A 17727-nucleotide genomic window follows, 5' to 3' on the forward strand; every position below is an offset into this window, starting at 1 on the left:
ATATTGCGCAGGTGTTGCTGTATTAACCATAGGCAGGGCAAAGGGTATTGCTTGCGATCTACCAGAGAATAGGGGTGTGATTTATAAAAAATATCTTTTTTTTATTTAAATAAAATAATAATAACAATATACAGTATTTCTTTGCTTGTAGTGTTTTAAAAGCTTACTTGACTTACCTAATGTCATCACGATAGCATCGTCTAATCTAAAAATACATCGATTAATTTCGTGGGACTCAAAAAGTTCTCACAAGAAAAAAAAAAAGAAAAAAAAAAAAAAAAAAAAAAAGGCCAAGCTCAAGGATGCAAAGACACAAGGATTCAAGGTTTTAAGGACTTGGGCACTCAAAGCAAAAGAAGAAAAGATATCAGTACTTAAGAACCAAAGCAAGGACGAGAAAGAAACAGTAAAAGGCCAAAGCAAAGTAGCACGTATCTATAATAACTATTAGTTATTGAGTATGCGTAGTAAAATTAATAATACCTTGCTTTAGATAGCCCAGGACAACTAGCTAAGTTTAAAGCAACAAGTAAAAAAAAGAAACAGCACGCATCTATAATAACTATTAGTTATGAAGGATATTTAGTAAAAGTAATAGTACCTTGCTTTAGATGAACCAGGAAAAAGAAAAAAAGAAAAAAAAAAACGTCATCCAAGCTTATACCAACAAGTAAAAGAAGAAGAAAAGGTAGTCCTTAGAAAGAGACTTTATAAAGACCATTTAAACCACAAAAAAAAAGCAGGCAATACGATTTTACTAAAGTAAAAGTACCATTAGAACAGAAATAGAATATATATAATATTAAGAACTTACCTTTTAGAAAGAATGTTTTTTTTTAAAAAAAAAAAAAAAAGAAAAAAAAAGTACTTTTTTTATAGCCTCATTTTACCAGTGTTACGATTACCTACTATCGATTAAAAACAAGTTTTCTTTAATATGGTTTAACTATTGAAACACTCAGAGAGGTTATTCATAAACAGTTTAAATTCTTTTTTTTATTATTATTCAAATGTAATATCTTTAACTATAAAGGCTTTTTCTTTTTCTTTTTTTTTTTTCTTTGCTTTTTTTGTAAAACAAATAAAAGCATCACCTTACTTTGTATTCATTTTTAGTTCATTTTGTACTCTTGTCTTTTTCTTTTTCCCTATATTATCTGTTTTAAAAAAATGTCTCGTCGTGTCGCTACCCCTATCAACGTTCCCAGTAATGCCCCTAAAAGGGCAAGAATATCTTCAAGCATTACTGGATCATCATCCACTGTTGCGCCGTCCCCTTCTCCTGCTCCCACTGCTGTTGCGTCTTTTGACAGCTTTGAGCCTTCTCGCCTTCAAGGCCCAGTTGGCTCTCCTGCTGTCAGCTTGGCAAGTGGCCCAACCCTTGAGGCCATTTTTGCTCAGATGCAGCAGCAAGAGCAAATTCAACGCCGACAGGAGGAGAATCAACGTCGGCAAGAGCTGAAGATTGAGCAGCTAACTCAATTGTTGCAACAACAGCAACAAGAGCAGCAGCAGCCTCCCCAACAGCAGCCTCCACAGCAGCAACCTTCTGAGGTCAAAGAGAATAAGGCCTTGACAAGTGTAATTTAAATTCAAAAAACAAATTAGCATGTGCAAAATAATAACAAAAATTTTTTTTGTACCTTTTTGAACCATAGGCTTTTATATTGAAGTACTATAGAGAGCATTTGGTTCCTCGTGGTGTCACCTTTGACCTGAAGGAGGTCTTGCGCTACAAGCAAAACGCAAAGGTCAGGGATTTGCTTGTAGCAGCTGCCAAGAAGGAGCCATTTTCTGCTGGCATTACTGTTTCTGACATGCGCAGCATGGTCAGAAACAAATTCAACTACATGGTGAGAGAAAGTAAGGGGCTAACGGCTACGTCAGAAGATTCAACGCGTCGTAGTCGTGTGCATGCAGTAAGTAATTAGTATTTAAAGATTGAAATATATAGTGTTTCAAGTACTTACATTACTTTTTTACATTAGAAGCTCGCCATGAGGCGAAATGCTTACAATGCGGCCCCTGAGGAATTTGAAGCTCGTTTTCCTTTTGGAAAACAAATTCTGATGACCGATTGGACGTCAGAGGAAGAAGATGGTCCTGAGGATGAACATGGTCCTGTGTTTGTAGTAAAAAGACCACTATTTCGAAGCAAAGCAGTAAGTAATATTTTTGTAATAGTGTTTATTTTCTAATATACCTTTACTTAATCTACAGGTGGACGAATTCCATGCTGTTCTTCAAAAAGCATGGAGGAATTCCTTGTCGAAAAAAGGCACCATCAATAGAACAAGAAGGGTGGTGGAATACTTCGACAAGGAGTTCCCTACAAACCTTGACCATGAGGATTATCCCTCTTGGGCCTTTTCTTCCCCTGGCCTTGGCTTTTCGGCTGAGGTCTCTGGCTCTTCCTCTTCTGCTGCTGCTAATCCCATGCAGTAAGCGTTTACTTTCTCTTTTCCTTTTTTTTTTTTTTTTTTTGCTGCCTCTTTTGTTGTCTCTGCAAATTGAATAAAATCTTTTTTTAAAAAAAAAACAAATAACAATAATAGTCTAATATATGATTCTTTAGTAAAATATATAATAAAATAAATAATAATAATAGTAATAAAAGAAGGTTTGAATAATTTAGCATAGTTGTTACATATAAATTCGTCTTGGCAGAGCGAGAGTAAAAAGGTGATTATCGATATATGGGCATACAGCAACAGGATTGAAGATTCTATAAATTGGAAGTATGCTGTTGCTTGAAACTGGATCAAATTGGTTCTTCCACACTTGGATGCCAGTACCATCGAAGGTGGGAAAATGTTGAGTCGCATGGCTGTACCAATTGACGAATGCAAAATAATGAGTTGAGTTGTTAAATGAATGACTGAAAAAGTATGATATTTGACCAATACGTAATTGATTGTTCATAAAGGCTTGAATGCATGATGATGATGAATGATTGTCTGACTGTTGGTAGTGTTGTCCAAGCAAGTTAATTTTTTTGAATGATTTTATAGTTGTACTGATTGTATTCATAATAGGTATTTCATAGGTATCCATATAAAAAGTTTGTAAGGCTTCATAGTGTTCAGGGCATAAAAGTTCTTGTTTGTTGTTAATTTTTGAAGGAAGGGCTTGTGGTGGCAGAGGCTCACTACCAGTAATCGTCAGGTTAAATAGACTTGGCCCGTCTATGAATTGAGAGTAATCAAATGGCGTTAAACCACTCTCGTCATTCGTAACCTCGCCTATTTCCTTTATGAAGTTGATCAGTAGGAGCATGCCTTGATCGTTGTTGTTAATGAATGTAGGTAATGAATGTATTATATCTTGCGTATGAATGGTTTGAGTAAGCATAGTGACATAGGTGGTTTCGAAGCCTGTCTTGTAATTGATATTTATCTTTTTGATATCACCATTCAATCGTTCAAAACCATAAAGCCAAAAGGCATAGGAGGGACCAAAGTCCAAAAAGCATTCTTTCAAATGCATGTGCATATGTATATTAGGTGTTATACATGTTTTTCCATAGAGTTGAACACAGGTCTTGCCGAATTCTTTAAATAAGGAGTGTGCTGTCTGAATTTCATCTGCTGTGATTAAAGGACCAGTCACCAACCTTACTGCTTCTACATATCTGATCCAATTGATGAAATGTTCACCGATTAATCTTTGTTTTAAGAGAAAAGGCGAAAGCACAACACACCACGTTCTCCACTCATCAGCCTTCATATTGCTAAACGTACTTTCAATCTTGCCTTTTTCGTTTTTTTTTTTATAACAAAAAAATTAGTGTTCAGATTCATAATAGTACAAATTCTTTTATACTTGTATACCTTTAGAGATTTTACAGTACTGTGAAGGGATAGCAATTGAAGCTGATTCATCAGCCATGGCTTTGAAATCAGCTGTTGTAAGAAGCCCGTGATCTACCCAAACTTCAACCATTCTTTTTGGCGTACCTAGAAATAAATTGTGCATGGGATCAACGGTTGTCAATCTCACGACATCAAAATACTCTAGTCGGTGAAGTTCACTCCATTTACTTCCTGTGTCCGTCTGCAGGGTTCGCTGTTGCGTAATGTGAGTAGCATTTAGCCAAGCATATGCTTCTTGGCGCTGCTGGGTATTGTTTCGCAGAATCCAGTGCTCATCGTCAAAGTCAGAAAAATCTGGCTTCGTTGAATTTGCACCAGTACTGATTCGCGAAAACACAGTGGAACATTTGTTGCAGGCTTTGTGCGCGGATTGACCCATGAACCCAGCTACTTTGCGAGCTGCTGGTATATCACAGTTAACGGACATCAAAGCAACACGTACCATTTCACCGTTTCTGTTCTGGTACGTTGGCATCATCATACCTCCGTACAAGGTATTCAGCTCTGCAATCATTGGTCGCAAAAAGTTTTGGAGCTGGTCATCCGTGGGCTCGCCAGGCCCAGGAATCATACCAACCAGGATGATGTTGGAAACCTTCATCCTAGAACTCCTTGGAAGGTTGTTAATCGTGAGATATACACCACCACAAGAGTAGTGCATACCATCACTAGGTTGAAACCAATCAACGTTCAATGACACCATTAATGATCGTCTTTTACTCACAAATGGCTCCCCAGCTGAGTCGACCATCTCATTCCAGACTCGACCATCATAGATGTCATACAACACACCTTCCTCCACATATCGACCTCTCCACTGTTCAATCTCTGTTTCAAAGTTCGGACGGACAAAGAACTTCTTCAACGTTTCCACAATTGAGTTGTACGGGAACTCAAGGACGGGCTTCAGGCTGCTGCCAACAAAAAGTGAATTACCACATGGGCGCTCTTGTCTGTGTGGGTTGTTTGCAAACCTAACAAAAGGGCATTGTCGAGTATGCAAACTCCCTGTGTCGTACACACTTCTGCAAAGAGAACAGACAAGGAAACGGGAGACACCACTACTGGCAGAGGAATAATTGACCATGGTACGAGCAGTGGAGATCTTTGTAGGAATCTCCATGCCATGGCCAAGAGCACGAACAAAGAAGGAAAGAAAGGCCAACAAGTCTTCACCGGCTTTCACCGAGAGGTGCTTTGCTTGGAAAAGCACAAGGTAAAGGACCAGGAGATACGCCAGTTGTTGGTCGTTGGTCATTTCTTCGTCCATGTCAACATCCATGTCAGCATCAATGTCGAATTCTAAATTTGTTTAATAAAAAAAAAGGGGTGGATTTATAAATATACCTTCAAACGTGCTTCTTTCGGTAGACGTGGTGGGTTGCTCGAAGGTGTTTTCAAATCTTCTTTGTCTCAAAACTATTTTAATTGCACTTTAGTCTTGCTGCATTTCTTTAAGAAAATTGTACCTTCTCCAACTTTGTCTATGCGCTTATGAGTGTTAGCGGTTTTCTTTGCAATCCACTTGAATCCTTCAGGACAGCTGCTGCATTTGGTGCATTGGCATTTAACTTTGTTGTTGGTGGCGTTCATTTCAAAAAAAATAATATTCAGGATTTAGTAGAGGAATAAGATAGAAAAAAATGCGTGATCAAAAAAACTAAAGCAAATATACTAAATTTGGAAGTTGGTTCCTAAACAGTAACAATTTTACGTGTTCAAAAGAACTGGTTTTTTTTTCCCTTGTTTTGTTTCAGAGAGCATATTTAACATTGCGGATACAAAAGATAAAAAAGAAAGCTCAACAACGGTTCAAATGTAAGTTTATAAAAAAAAAAATAATAACAACCAAGTCTAATGTTGGTTTCTTTTTTTTTTTTTTTTCTTTTTTTTACATTAGGAATTCCTAATGGTACACATTCGGATGACGAACATGAGACTCATGGGCAAAGTTGTTCTTTCCAACTTAAAGAAACTATAAGAATATCAATCTTATATTACTGCTTGTTGCTAAAAAGTTCTTTTTGGTAAAGAAAGTTGTCATTGCTAACATCTCTAATGGCTAATGGCTAATGGCAAATTACACCCATGTGCAAACATAAAGTAAGTAATGAACTAGTATAAGCTTAAAAAACATATATTCTTTTATATTATTTGTCATAAAGAATAATAAAGCAATCTATTTATTTGATAAACAAAAGAGTTTTGTATGTATTTGTTAATTATAACTGCCTTGTAACAAAATGTTAACAGAGCTTCTTTATTTTTTTTTATTCTTTTGTTATAATGTAATAGCATTTGCATAAATATAAAGTACATTTGTTGTTAGAGTACTGTTTTCATTTGAACAATGAACTTTTTATTGCCATACTTTTTTCTTTTCTTTTTTTTTTTAACTTAGTCTTTTTTTTACCAGATTTTTTTTTCCCCCAAACACGACTATTTTGTTACGTTCTGTAACACGTTTGTAATGACCTAAGCTAAAAATCATAGACTACCTTCCTAATATGTATTCTTTTGAACAAAATAATCGCAAAATGCTTTTGATTTCCGCATTTTGCCCTCAAAAATAAAAAAAACGAAGATATCGATCTTTCAACGATAGAGGGAACAGGATTTCCAAAAAAAGACCATTTGAAAAAAAAGACACTTTTTTAAAACATGAATAACTTTATGAATACTTACGCTACAAAAAAAACAAAAGTATTGTTCAATTTCTTTATTTTTTTCGCACCTGAATCTTTTTTTAAAATTCGAAAATGACCAATACAGCGAAAGTTAATTTTTTTCATTTAATCAAAGACGTCAAAAACGTTGATTATTAGATACAACAACTGATTGTGGATGTTGAAAATCACCAATTATTGGCAGTGTTGCTAGTGTCCTAAGGCACACTCCACCAAAATATACCAATTCACAAAAGAAAAGCGTCACTATGTCCGAGTGGTTAAGGAGTATGACTAGAAATCATATGGGCTCTGCCCGCACAGGTTCAAATCCTGTTGGTGACGTGCTGTAATGAAGTCTTCCCTTCTATTTTTCACCTGTCCTGGCTTGATGCCGTGTCTTTTGTTACGCATGTAGATTGCTGTATGCCATTTCTTTTGTCGTGTTGAAAGATATACAGTCAAGTTTTTTTAGTACCACGCCAGTTAGAAAATGAACTTTTGCGTAACAACCTATTTGAAAACGGAGTATCAACTCTTTTGCTTGAAAACCAAAAACAACATAAAATTATAAAAACCAAAAACATATAAATACCCTTATATCTTATCCCTATTTTGACTTCACTTTACTTTTGAATTTTATATTCTTTTTATATTTTCTTTATTTTATAAAACAATAAATCCATCAAGCGTTCAATTGAAACCCTTTGGTCTGTGTTCTATTTTAAATACTGAAGTCCCTTGAAGTCAATAATCTTTATTGTAAACCTATTCCTAAACCTCAAGAGTTTAACCTATTCCAACAAGTTTGATCTACTATTAACAAGATCTGGTGGTCACTATCGACAAAACTTACATACTTAAAAATCTAATCCCGCAAACAAGCAATATATTAAAGAAAATTACATTTGGTGGTCACTACGAGGGCTCTAAACCGAAAAACTACTTAAAAACTATCAAGAAATCAACAGACTTAGTCAAAAAAAAAAATTCAAAATCGAATCAACAATTTCAAAACACTTACTAGCAACAATGACAACAACAGGACCTAACGTGTTGGCTTCACTTAACAATCAAAGCACTATCCAAGGTTATCGACCAAGACTCATCGAATTCTATGGGTACGAAGGAGAAGACTTTCGTCACTTTCAAGAGATATTGGAGTCCTATCTAGCCATTAGCAACACCCAAAATGATGCAAGAAAGCTCATTATACTGAAGTCTCAATTAAGACGCGCTGCCAAAATTTATTTTGAACGTGTAATCCTGAAGGAACAACCTGATATTAACTACGAACAAGCTATGGAAAAGCTTCGAAAACATTATATTACCCCTGAACTTATTCAAAATTACGAACTTGAATTCAACGAAATGTGTCAAGGAGAACAAGAACATCCACAAATATATCTTGCAAGACTAAGAGAAGCAGCAGATCTTGCTAATATCGATAATGAAGCAGTCATCGAAAGTCGATTTCGCGCTGGCTTACTAAAAGAAATCAAATTATTTTGTATACAATGCAGCTCAAGAACTTTCCAAGACTGGATCAATCATGCTGATGGATGGTGGAATGCACATAGGCCACGAAAGATTGCCATGGTGGACAATCCTTTCATACCTAGAAATGTTAACAATGCACTCATCTATCATGACGACAACACACAGTATTATCGCCACTCTGCCAATAATCACAACATTGAATTAATAGATACTGAGGAACGACCGATTCAATATGTCCCTGTAACTGATCTGCGTACCAATGTAAACTACGAGCACTTGAACAATGCACCAAATGTTGTAACTGGTTCCCATCAGTTGTCAACTATGGACATTGTAGGTAGGCACGGTAGTATACCAGTACGACAACATCATTATACTAGGACAAATGAAGGTCAGACTGTGTATCAAAATTCAACTGAAGACCTAGTTAATCTTATACAACAAACTATTCGAGATGAATTAAACATACCACCCAAATTGCCTTATTCAAATCGAAATTACCAGCGCAATAACAGACCAAGTTATAACAATAGTAGAAATAATATGTATCCATATTATAATAATTACGGTCAATATAATCAAGATAACCGAAGAAATGATCAGTATCAGCATAATCAACCCCAGTCAAGAAGAGATTATTACCAAAATAGCCAATCCTACTCAACACCTCAACAACCTCCACCTCATGCATCTCAATCTAGCCCGTCACCTCAATCACAATCTCTCTCACAGCCGTCAAAAAACTAAATGGGTCGGTTGCTTTTAATCAAAGAAATGGTCAATCGAACACCCAGCAAAACAATAAACCCATTAATCAACAAAATAAACAACATCCTCTTAACGTTATCTTAAACCATAATGAACATGATGATAACGCACAATATAAAGATCTTTACACTGCAGTTAGACCTGAACGTCCGCCTGAAGTACTAAAAGCAACCCCATATCCTAAAACAAAAGCTCCTAGAATTAAAAGAAAACAACCAGAACCTGCCACAACAAGAAGGATAACAACAAGAAGTCATCTAGAAGAAATACCTATAACAACAAACCCCATCATAATCCCTCAGGACACTGCAATGGAAACAGATGCATCAGTAAAAACTACTACACAAGAAAAACAAAAGAAACCTAGAATAAAAAGAACACCACCCAAAATCGATTACCAAATTGGAAAGGATGTATTAGACCAAAAAGCAAATATATCCGTAAGAGATCTCATAACTGTTAGTCCTGCCATGCGAAGACAACTAGTAGGCGAATGTAGACCCAGTCAATCAATAAAATCAAATCCAAATGATCAAACAATGGCACTTATAGAAGACGATGATATGGATACGACAGCCGTATATTCTCAAGTTTCTATAGCGAACAAACCAATAAGAGCCTTAATCGATTGTGGAGCAGCCAAAACATGCATATCAAAGATATTAGCAGATGAACTTGGACTAAAAATAGATGCCTCATCAGAAAGCGTGTTCACCCTTGGAAATGGAACCAAACAACCTGCTCTTGGTGTAATCTATGATGTACCAGTAGAAGTAAAAAGAAACATGATCATACCTTGTACCATCGAAGTACTTCCTATCTGTCCCAATCAGCTCATCATTGGAAACAACTGGTTAAGTAGAGCCAAAGCAAAAATTGATTTCAGCAATTCTTCACTAAAAGTCACCTATAAAGAAAATAAAGCTGAAATGAAAATAACCTATTTACAAAAAGACAAACCGAAAGTAACCAGTTATAAAGAAACGTACCAACAGCCAAAAAGTTTTACAAATTTTAAGAAACATGTGCATTTTGAAGAAAGGACATCTGAAGAAGAGGATGAAGCCGACATTGAATCTGAAAGCTTTAGTAATGAAGAATCTTCCAGTGAAGACCAATCAAACTCTGAAGAAGAAGAACATAAACCAGAAATCCCACTTTTTGTACTAGAAAAGAATAAAACAGAAGAAGTATCAGTAATCGAAAAAGATGATAAGCACATTATCACAGCTTCAACAGATGGCCTAAGAATACAAGCTAATTCGTCAAAAAGAATAACTCTCAAAAAGCCAAGAAACCAATATAAAAATATTTTTTTTAACTTCGAAACAACGAATCCAAAGCTTTTACATGCTCTCGGATACTTTGACACATGTATCAACTTTATAGTCAACAAAAGAAATGTCGAAATCAGAATATACAATCGATCCAAAAAAGACATATTCATAGAACCTTATGAAGAAATCGGAATATTAGAAAAATTCAATACGAAAAATGACTCAATAGTTAAAGCTTATACACTTGATAGAAGACCACAGTTAAATGTTATGGATAAACATCAAATGGTCGAACCTCTAGAAAAGCATTTATTTTCCAAATTAGAAGTTGGAGAAGTTGACAAGGAAATAATTATTGAATTAAGAAGGCTACTCAACAAATACAAAGAAATTTTTGATTGGGATAACGACACCATTGGACACACAAAGTTGTTGAAACACAAAATAATCATCGAAGATAATGCCCATCCAATTAGTCATCGCCCATACAGAATTAGTCCTATAGAGGCAGAATATCTACAAAAAGAACTAGATAAATACTGTAAACTTGGTGTTATAGCTCCTTCAAACAGTCCTTGGGCAGCTCCAGTAATATTAGTAAAGAAGAAAAATGGAGATTATCGTATGGTGATTGATTACAGAAAGTTAAACGCCATAACAAAAAAAGATGCATACCCTCTACCTCGTATTGATGATTTACTTGATACACTTGGAAAAGCCAAAATATTCTCAGCTCTAGACATGCGAGCAGGTTTTCATCAAGTTCCCTTAGAACAAGATAGTAAAGAACTTACAGCTTTTACAACTAAGTTTGGCACATATCACTATAATACATTACCGATGGGATTAGTGAATTCACCAGCAACTTTCCAAAGATTAATTGATCTATGCTTCCGCCCTCTTATCAACAAATGCTTAGTAGCTTATATAGATGACCTCAACGTATATTCACTCAATCATCATCAGCATCTAAATCATCTAGAGCAAGTTTTTCAATGTATTCTAGCTGCAAACCTAAAACTTAACCCAGAGAAATGCTTCTTTTTCAAAGATCATCTGAAGTTCTTAGGGTACATGGTAACAAAAGATGGAATACAAACTGACCCAAGCAAAATTGAAAAGATTGTTAATTATCCTATACCAAAATCTATCACTCAAGTACGAGCCTTTTTGGGACTAGCTTCATATTACAGAAGATTCATTAAGAACTTTGCCGCTATAGCACGTCCATTACATGATCAAACTAAAACCTCTAAAAACATTCCATGGACACAAAAGACTACTGATTCATTTGAAAAACTAAAGCAACTACTAACAACTGCACCTGTTTTAGCAAGGCCCGATTTCAATAAACCCTTTTTACTCGTAACCGATGCATCAAAAGCCGGTTTAGGCTGTATCTTGACACAGTTAGACGAGAATGGACATGAAAATCCTATTGTATTTGCAAGTAGAGCACTCAAGGCAAATGAAGCAAATTATGCTGCAACCAAACTGGAATGTTTAGCCGTAATATGGGCAGTAAAGCAATTTAGACCCTATTTACTTGGACAAAAATTTACTATTATTACGGATCATTCTGCATTAAATGGATTACTTAAAGCAAGCAACCCAACAGGAATTATTGCAAGATGGATAACAATCCTAACCGAATACGAATTCGAGATCAAATACCGTCCGGGAAGAGTCAATGAAAGCGCTGACTTCTTATCAAGATTGGGATATTAGAAGTACCAAACTAGTATTTAAAAAAAAAAAAAAAAAAAAAAAAAAAAGAGATGAAAAAAAAAATTACAGCAACAACAACAATACACACACAAGAATTACAAACCACAAAACTATTCATCGCAACACATATCACATTAAACAACAAACAACAACTCGAAACAAATCAATACACAAGATCCATAATCATTGTGTCCCCAGAAATAGAAATCTAGTATCACTAAACCTGAAGTTACAAACCCTGTGTCCCCAGAAACGGAAATTAAATATGGAAACAGAAAAAATTCAACAACTAAAACATTATTTGCTCACGCTCAAGATGCCTGATCAAATATCAGATAAAATGCAAAAATACATCAAAAAAGAATCCAAGAATTATACCATCTTTCAAGGTGTACTCTTTAGATACAACACAACAAATGGCGTAATAAGAAAAGTTCTCAATAAGAACGAAGCTCAGGAAATAATTGAAGCTTATCATCAACACCCACTTGGAGGTCACCTTGCCTATAATAATACATTACACAAAGTCGCATCTCGTTTCTATTGGGATGGAATGAATCAGCAAATATTAGAATACGTACAAAAATGTAACAGATGTCAGATGTACGGCAGTAAATCCTTGAATGAAGAACTGTATCCAGTTCCCATATCAACAAAGCCATTTGATCGTATTGCTCTTGATGTTAAACATGTACAAGCCTCAAGGTCTGGCTACAGATATATAATCGCAGCAATCGATTACTTGACTAAATATGTAGAAGCTAAGCCAATGAGATTCCAGACAGCATCAGAAATAGCCATTTTTCTCTACGAAGAAGTTATATGCCGCCATGGATGTCCTACGATTATAGTCTCAGATAATGGAAAGCCCTTTTTGAGCGATTTAATACGAAAAGTCTGTCAAAATTATTCAATTATACACAAGACTACAACTCCATATAATCCCCAGAGCAATGGTCTCATAGAAAGATTTAATCGAACTCTAGGCCAAATACTACAAAAGCGATCAGAAGATGAAAAGAAAGACTGGGATCTATACTTACCAGCAGCATTATTTGCTTACAGATCCATCAAACAGGCTACAACCAAACAAAGCCCATTCTTCTTAACATATGGCTATGAGCCAAGGACACCTTTTGACATGGAACATCATTTATATGATAAAAAATCACCTAAATTTGAAGCAACCTTGTATCACCGAACTTCTCATCAAATACACAATCTTAATCGTATTAGAGAACAAGCCGCAGCAGCCATAAAAACCACACAAGCAGCACAACGCAAAGCAATTGAAAATAAAATCCTAGATCAACGAAAAGAATTAAAGCCCCCATTCAAACTTGGAGAATTATTTCTATTATATAAGGACTATTTATCTACCTCTTGGTCAGGCAAACTACAGGATAAATGGGAAGGACCTTTTATCATACACCAAATACTTGGAAAAGGCACTTACCACATTAAAAATATGGATGTACAAGATACCCGAATTAGGAGAGTTCATGGAAACCGTCTCAAGTCATACATGATGTATCCATCATTCATAACTCGATATGAAAACAGTATTAATAAGCTACATGTAAATGTATCCAATAGACAAGCTACAGGTTAATTCGGATAATCTTCATTAAGGATAAGATGCTGCGTAATTGCACGGTTAAACTATATTAAATCCAGGAACTAAATCACAGTCAGCCGCAGTCAATCATATACGAGTATTCAATGACAAATATAACAATAGAAGAACACGTAACCCTTATCTATTTGTCATCAGCTATATCATACTCATTAATTATTAATCCATGTCATGAAATATTATCCGTCTATGAAAAGTATAAATAGAGTACAATTTTCTTATTAAATAAAACAATCTCTTTATCGAGTCTCGTCCTCTCTTGTTCCTTTTTATTCTTGGATAAATCATTTTTTTTGACGAATTCTCTTTACTCTATTACTACTACACTATTCTCAAACATGTCTATCAACTCTAACCTTTTGGCTTCCAACGAAGAAATTCTTTTTTCTGAAAGTGATCCAGCTTTCATTGGTCCTCGACTTGAAAAATCTACCATGGTTAATGGGGTGGAACTCTCTAGTCATGGTTCGCCCATTTCTAATACAGAAGACATAGAGATGGAAGAAGTAGAAGCCGGGGCACCCATTTCCCCACTTGCTGGTGTCAAGATCAGTGGCGCAGCACCACCTTCTCAGGTCTTAGGTGGTCGTAATTTAACGGCTACCATTCAGACTTTGACGAAACAGGTTGAGCAAGTTGCTGCGGCTATTACTAGTCAAGAGCTTACGGGAAAGCAACTGGCTAACCTTTCTCGTGAATACACCACCAAGTCCACCATCTTGGCCTCCTTGTTGGACCTGCAAGCAAAACTGGCTAATAACTTGGCTATACAGACCAATGGCTCTGCCATTAACGGTTCTAACAGTCAACCCACGGTAGTCCCTCAAAACTTACCTTTGTTTCAATATACTGGTAATGTGGAGAACTCGGCCTTGCCTGTCTATAAAGACATTGCTGAGTGTATCCGACGTTTTGAGGACATCCTCTTTGCGTATCGTTTGGATGTACAGGTGCATTGGCAGCGCCTCATCCCTTTCTCACTTACCCATCCCCAGCGTTCATGGTATGATGAATTACGGGTAAAGAAGAACTTATCTTGGGCCACATTCAAGGAGCAATTAACCTTGAAATACGGCATCGAATCCACTGAGGCTCAAGCTCACGCCTCAAGAGAGCTGTTAACCATCAGCATGCAACCTGATGAATCTGTGGAAAAATACACCGACCGCTTCTTGAAGCTCAAGCGTGAAGCCACACCCGTAGCTGATGATTTTTTGGCTATCTTGTTCGTGAACTCCCTTCCTGGCAGCCTCCAAAATCATGTCAATATGGCCATCGTCAGTCTGGACCAGGAGGCAAAAAATGATATCAACCTCCTTTCAAGTATCGCAAGAAAGTTTCATACGAAACAACAGACCTTGCCCAATACGTCAACCAGAAAGTTCAATAACCAACCCTCTCAAGTCAACGGGTTGAACCCTCCCAGTGGTATTCATAAAAGAAACCACCGTACGGATGGAAGGACTTGTGTTATCCATGGAAAGTGCAACCACACAACTGATCGTTGTAAGAAGGCTCAGGAACTGGGTATAACTGGCAGCATGAACAAAGAGACGTTTAGTAAGCGTTGCTTTAAGTGCAACGCTCCTTTTACTAGGGAGCATTTAAATGTTTGCCCTAAAAGGAATCAACCTCTTTCCGCTGGTTCTGCCTCCTCCTCCTCTACTGCACCTACCATAACCCGAGCATTCCGCTCACTTCAGTTGACTGGCAGTGAAGATGTACCAATGGGTACAAAAGCTTCTAAGTACAACCCTGCCAACCAACAAGACCACGATGAAGAACAGGATCTTGACGATGAAGCCGTCAAGGACATCCACTACTACTCATCACTATGTAAGTTGCAACCGTTTAATACAAAACTTCACAGTTTTAATAACAAACGTACTGATTCCTTTTTTGTACCCATCACTATAGAAAATGTCCGTACTTGGGCTTTGGTTGATACTGGGTGTAATGCTTCTACGATCTCTCCTGACCTAGCCAAAATTATAAACGTTAGAACTTTTCCTGTTTCAGGAAAATTACAATTAGCTAGTTTGAATACCTTGGTACCTAGAACTGCTATTACAGATCAAATAAAAGTATTTTATAATGGAATCAATGTCTTGCATAAATTTGAAATTTTTAAGTTTGATAAAGATATACCTATTTGTATTGGTACAGATCTTATGCCTAAGTTAAACATTAACTTGACAGGTTTAGCTGTTACGTGGGATAGTCCTAATATCTCTACAATACCTGATCTAATAGACCCTTCACCTATCAAACCTAACAAGTCACCCGCTGGCACTCACCAACAGCGTGAACAACTTATGGACGCATTACAGCCATATTTGAGCGCTAATGCTAAGATCCCTAGCACATCTGCATGTCCTCTACCTGAAGCGATAGTTCGCTTGGAAACTGAGCCAGGTAAAGCGACTTATAGACGACAGTATCCTATTGCACTGTCAATCCAGCCTAAAGTACAAGAACAGGTTGATAAATGGTTAGCAGATGGCGTGATTGAAATAGCCCCTCCTAATACTGCATTTAACTCTCCTTTGTTGACTGTACGTAAGAAGGACGCTAATGGTAATTATAGTGACGATATACGGGTATGTATAGACCCCAGACATATCAATGCAATACTCATTAAAGATCGTACCGACCGCTTTCAATTACCATTGATAGCTGAGTTGCATCAAAAAATGAGTGCTGCTACGCTATTCACAGTACTTGACCTCAAGCAAGCTTTTCATCGTCTACCTCTAGCTGAAGAGCATAGAGCACTCACAGCTTTCACATTTAACGGTCAACAATATCAATTCTGTAGAGCACCATTCGGTTTGACCCCCATACCAAATCACTTCCAACGTGTGCTAACTACTCTCTTACATGACTTGCCATACGTAACATGTTTCATTGATGATTTAACTATCGGTACTGGACCCGATATTGAGGAACATATCAAATGCGTAACTACGGTCATCGAACGACTTACATCAGCTAAATTCATTCTTAACGTTGATAAATGTCATTTTATGCAAACTTCTGTAAACATCCTGGGCTTCACTATTAGCCACAATAGTCTCTCACTGGATAGCAGAAAGGTTGCAAACGCTTTAGCGTGGCCAATACCAAAGACTGGAAAAGATATACAACGCTTTCTAGGTCTCGCTAATTATTTTCGAAGTCATCTCCCAAATTTCTCTACCATGACCGCACCGTTAGATAAACTACGTAATGAAGGTTCATTGGAACACATTTGGACTGACAAATATCTACAGGCTTTTCGAAATATACAGACAGCCTTATCTAATGCTCCTGTTTTGTCTATACCTGACATGCGTCATGAATTACAGCTAGCTACAGATGCTAGCAACACAGGAATTGGCGGTGTACTTTATCAAATTATCGACGATAAAACTCGCTATATTGGATTCGCAGCAAGAGCACTGTCGAAGTCAGAAATGAACTACTCGACAACTAAACGAGAGCTGTTAGCCATCTGTTATCTTTTTGAAAGATTTCACAAGTGGTTGTATGGATCTCATTTCACGCTGTATACTGATCATAAAAGTTTGGTTTATCTTGGCACACAAAACATTCCTAATCCCATGATGCTGAATTGGTTCGAAACTATTTTCAACTATACATTCAGAGTAATCCATCGTCCAGGAATTGAAAATGTGTTGCCGGATTCACTTTCTCGTCTTTTTTCAGACTATACGGAAAAAAGACTGGGGGGAGATAGTAATCCTCAGCAACTTTCCATAAAAAATAAAATTACAAAGTCACAGAACAAACGTACTACAGAAAACAGTACAAATATAAAACAAAGAGCTGTACAACTAGTAGACTACATGACACCACCAGAAGAAGAACGTCATAACCTATTATTAAAGGCACATCTACTTGGACACTTTGGGGCTGATGCTATTGTAAAGACAATCCACAATGATAATTTGCACTGGATTAATATTAAAAAAGATGCATTACAGCTCGTATCCAATTGTCCTGAATGTCAACAATTTAATATTGGCAAACACGGATATCACCCTCCCCGTAGTATTCTACCAGAGGGTCCTTTTGATCACGTCTGTATTGACCTTGGTACCCTGAACGTTACATCAACAGAAGGACACAATTTCATTTTAGTTCTAGTTGATCTTTTTACAAGATTTACAATTCTAAGACCATTAATGGATAAAACTGCAGTATCCATAGCTAATGAACTTAGAGATATCTTTTGCACTTTTGGTTGGCCCAAAAAACTTAGTTCAGATAACGGTACA

General features: G+C 36.6%; 6 protein-coding genes and 1 non-coding gene across 7 annotated transcripts; 6 read left to right on the forward strand and 1 right to left on the reverse strand.

Moving 5' to 3' along the window:
- Positions 1-1170: 1170 nt before the first annotated feature.
- On the forward strand, positions 1171-2630 carry RO3G_16127 (uncharacterized protein; the record flags this gene model as incomplete). Its single annotated transcript, XM_067670711.1, has 5 exons — positions 1171-1581; positions 1659-1919; positions 1989-2162; positions 2221-2441; positions 2609-2630. 5 exons carry the CDS (start codon positions 1171-1173, stop codon positions 2628-2630), a joined length of 1089 nt encoding a protein of 362 aa, XP_067526812.1.
- A 1186-nt stretch (positions 2631-3816) lies between these two features.
- RO3G_16128 (uncharacterized protein) lies at positions 3817-5142 on the reverse strand (the record flags this gene model as incomplete). The annotated part of the gene is made up of 2 exons (XM_067670712.1): positions 3817-3956; positions 4041-5142. 2 exons carry the CDS (start codon positions 5140-5142, stop codon positions 3817-3819), a joined length of 1242 nt encoding a protein of 413 aa, XP_067526813.1.
- A 1659-nt stretch (positions 5143-6801) lies between these two features.
- On the forward strand, positions 6802-6883 carry RO3G_19208. The gene has a single exon. It is a non-coding gene; the product is annotated as a tRNA-Ser (tRNA).
- Positions 6884-7570: 687 nt separating this feature from the next.
- On the forward strand, positions 7571-8465 carry RO3G_16129 (uncharacterized protein; the record flags this gene model as incomplete). The annotated part of the gene is made up of 2 exons (XM_067670713.1): positions 7571-8375; positions 8419-8465. 2 exons carry the CDS (start codon positions 7571-7573, stop codon positions 8463-8465), a joined length of 852 nt encoding a protein of 283 aa, XP_067526814.1.
- Positions 8466-10368: 1903 nt separating this feature from the next.
- Positions 10369-11811, forward strand: RO3G_16130 (uncharacterized protein; the record flags this gene model as incomplete). The annotated part of the gene is made up of 2 exons (XM_067670714.1): positions 10369-10864; positions 11015-11811. The coding sequence occupies 2 exons, from the start codon at positions 10369-10371 to the stop codon at positions 11809-11811; spliced, it is 1293 nt and encodes a 430-aa protein (XP_067526815.1).
- Positions 11812-12127: 316 nt separating this feature from the next.
- RO3G_16131 (uncharacterized protein) lies at positions 12128-13423 on the forward strand (the record flags this gene model as incomplete). The annotated part of the gene is made up of 1 exon (XM_067670715.1): positions 12128-13423. The coding sequence occupies one exon, from the start codon at positions 12128-12130 to the stop codon at positions 13421-13423; it is 1296 nt and encodes a 431-aa protein (XP_067526816.1).
- A 362-nt stretch (positions 13424-13785) lies between these two features.
- Positions 13786-16057, forward strand: RO3G_16132 (uncharacterized protein; the record flags this gene model as incomplete). Its single annotated transcript, XM_067670716.1, has 2 exons — positions 13786-16006; positions 16035-16057. 2 exons carry the CDS (start codon positions 13786-13788, stop codon positions 16055-16057), a joined length of 2244 nt encoding a protein of 747 aa, XP_067526817.1.
- Positions 16058-17727: the final 1670 nt, after the last annotated feature.

Source organism: Rhizopus delemar, genomic scaffold, assembly GCF_000149305.1.
Source record: "Rhizopus delemar RA 99-880 supercont3.18 genomic scaffold, whole genome shotgun sequence".
Lineage (NCBI taxonomy): Eukaryota > Fungi > Mucoromycota > Mucoromycetes > Mucorales > Rhizopodaceae > Rhizopus > Rhizopus delemar.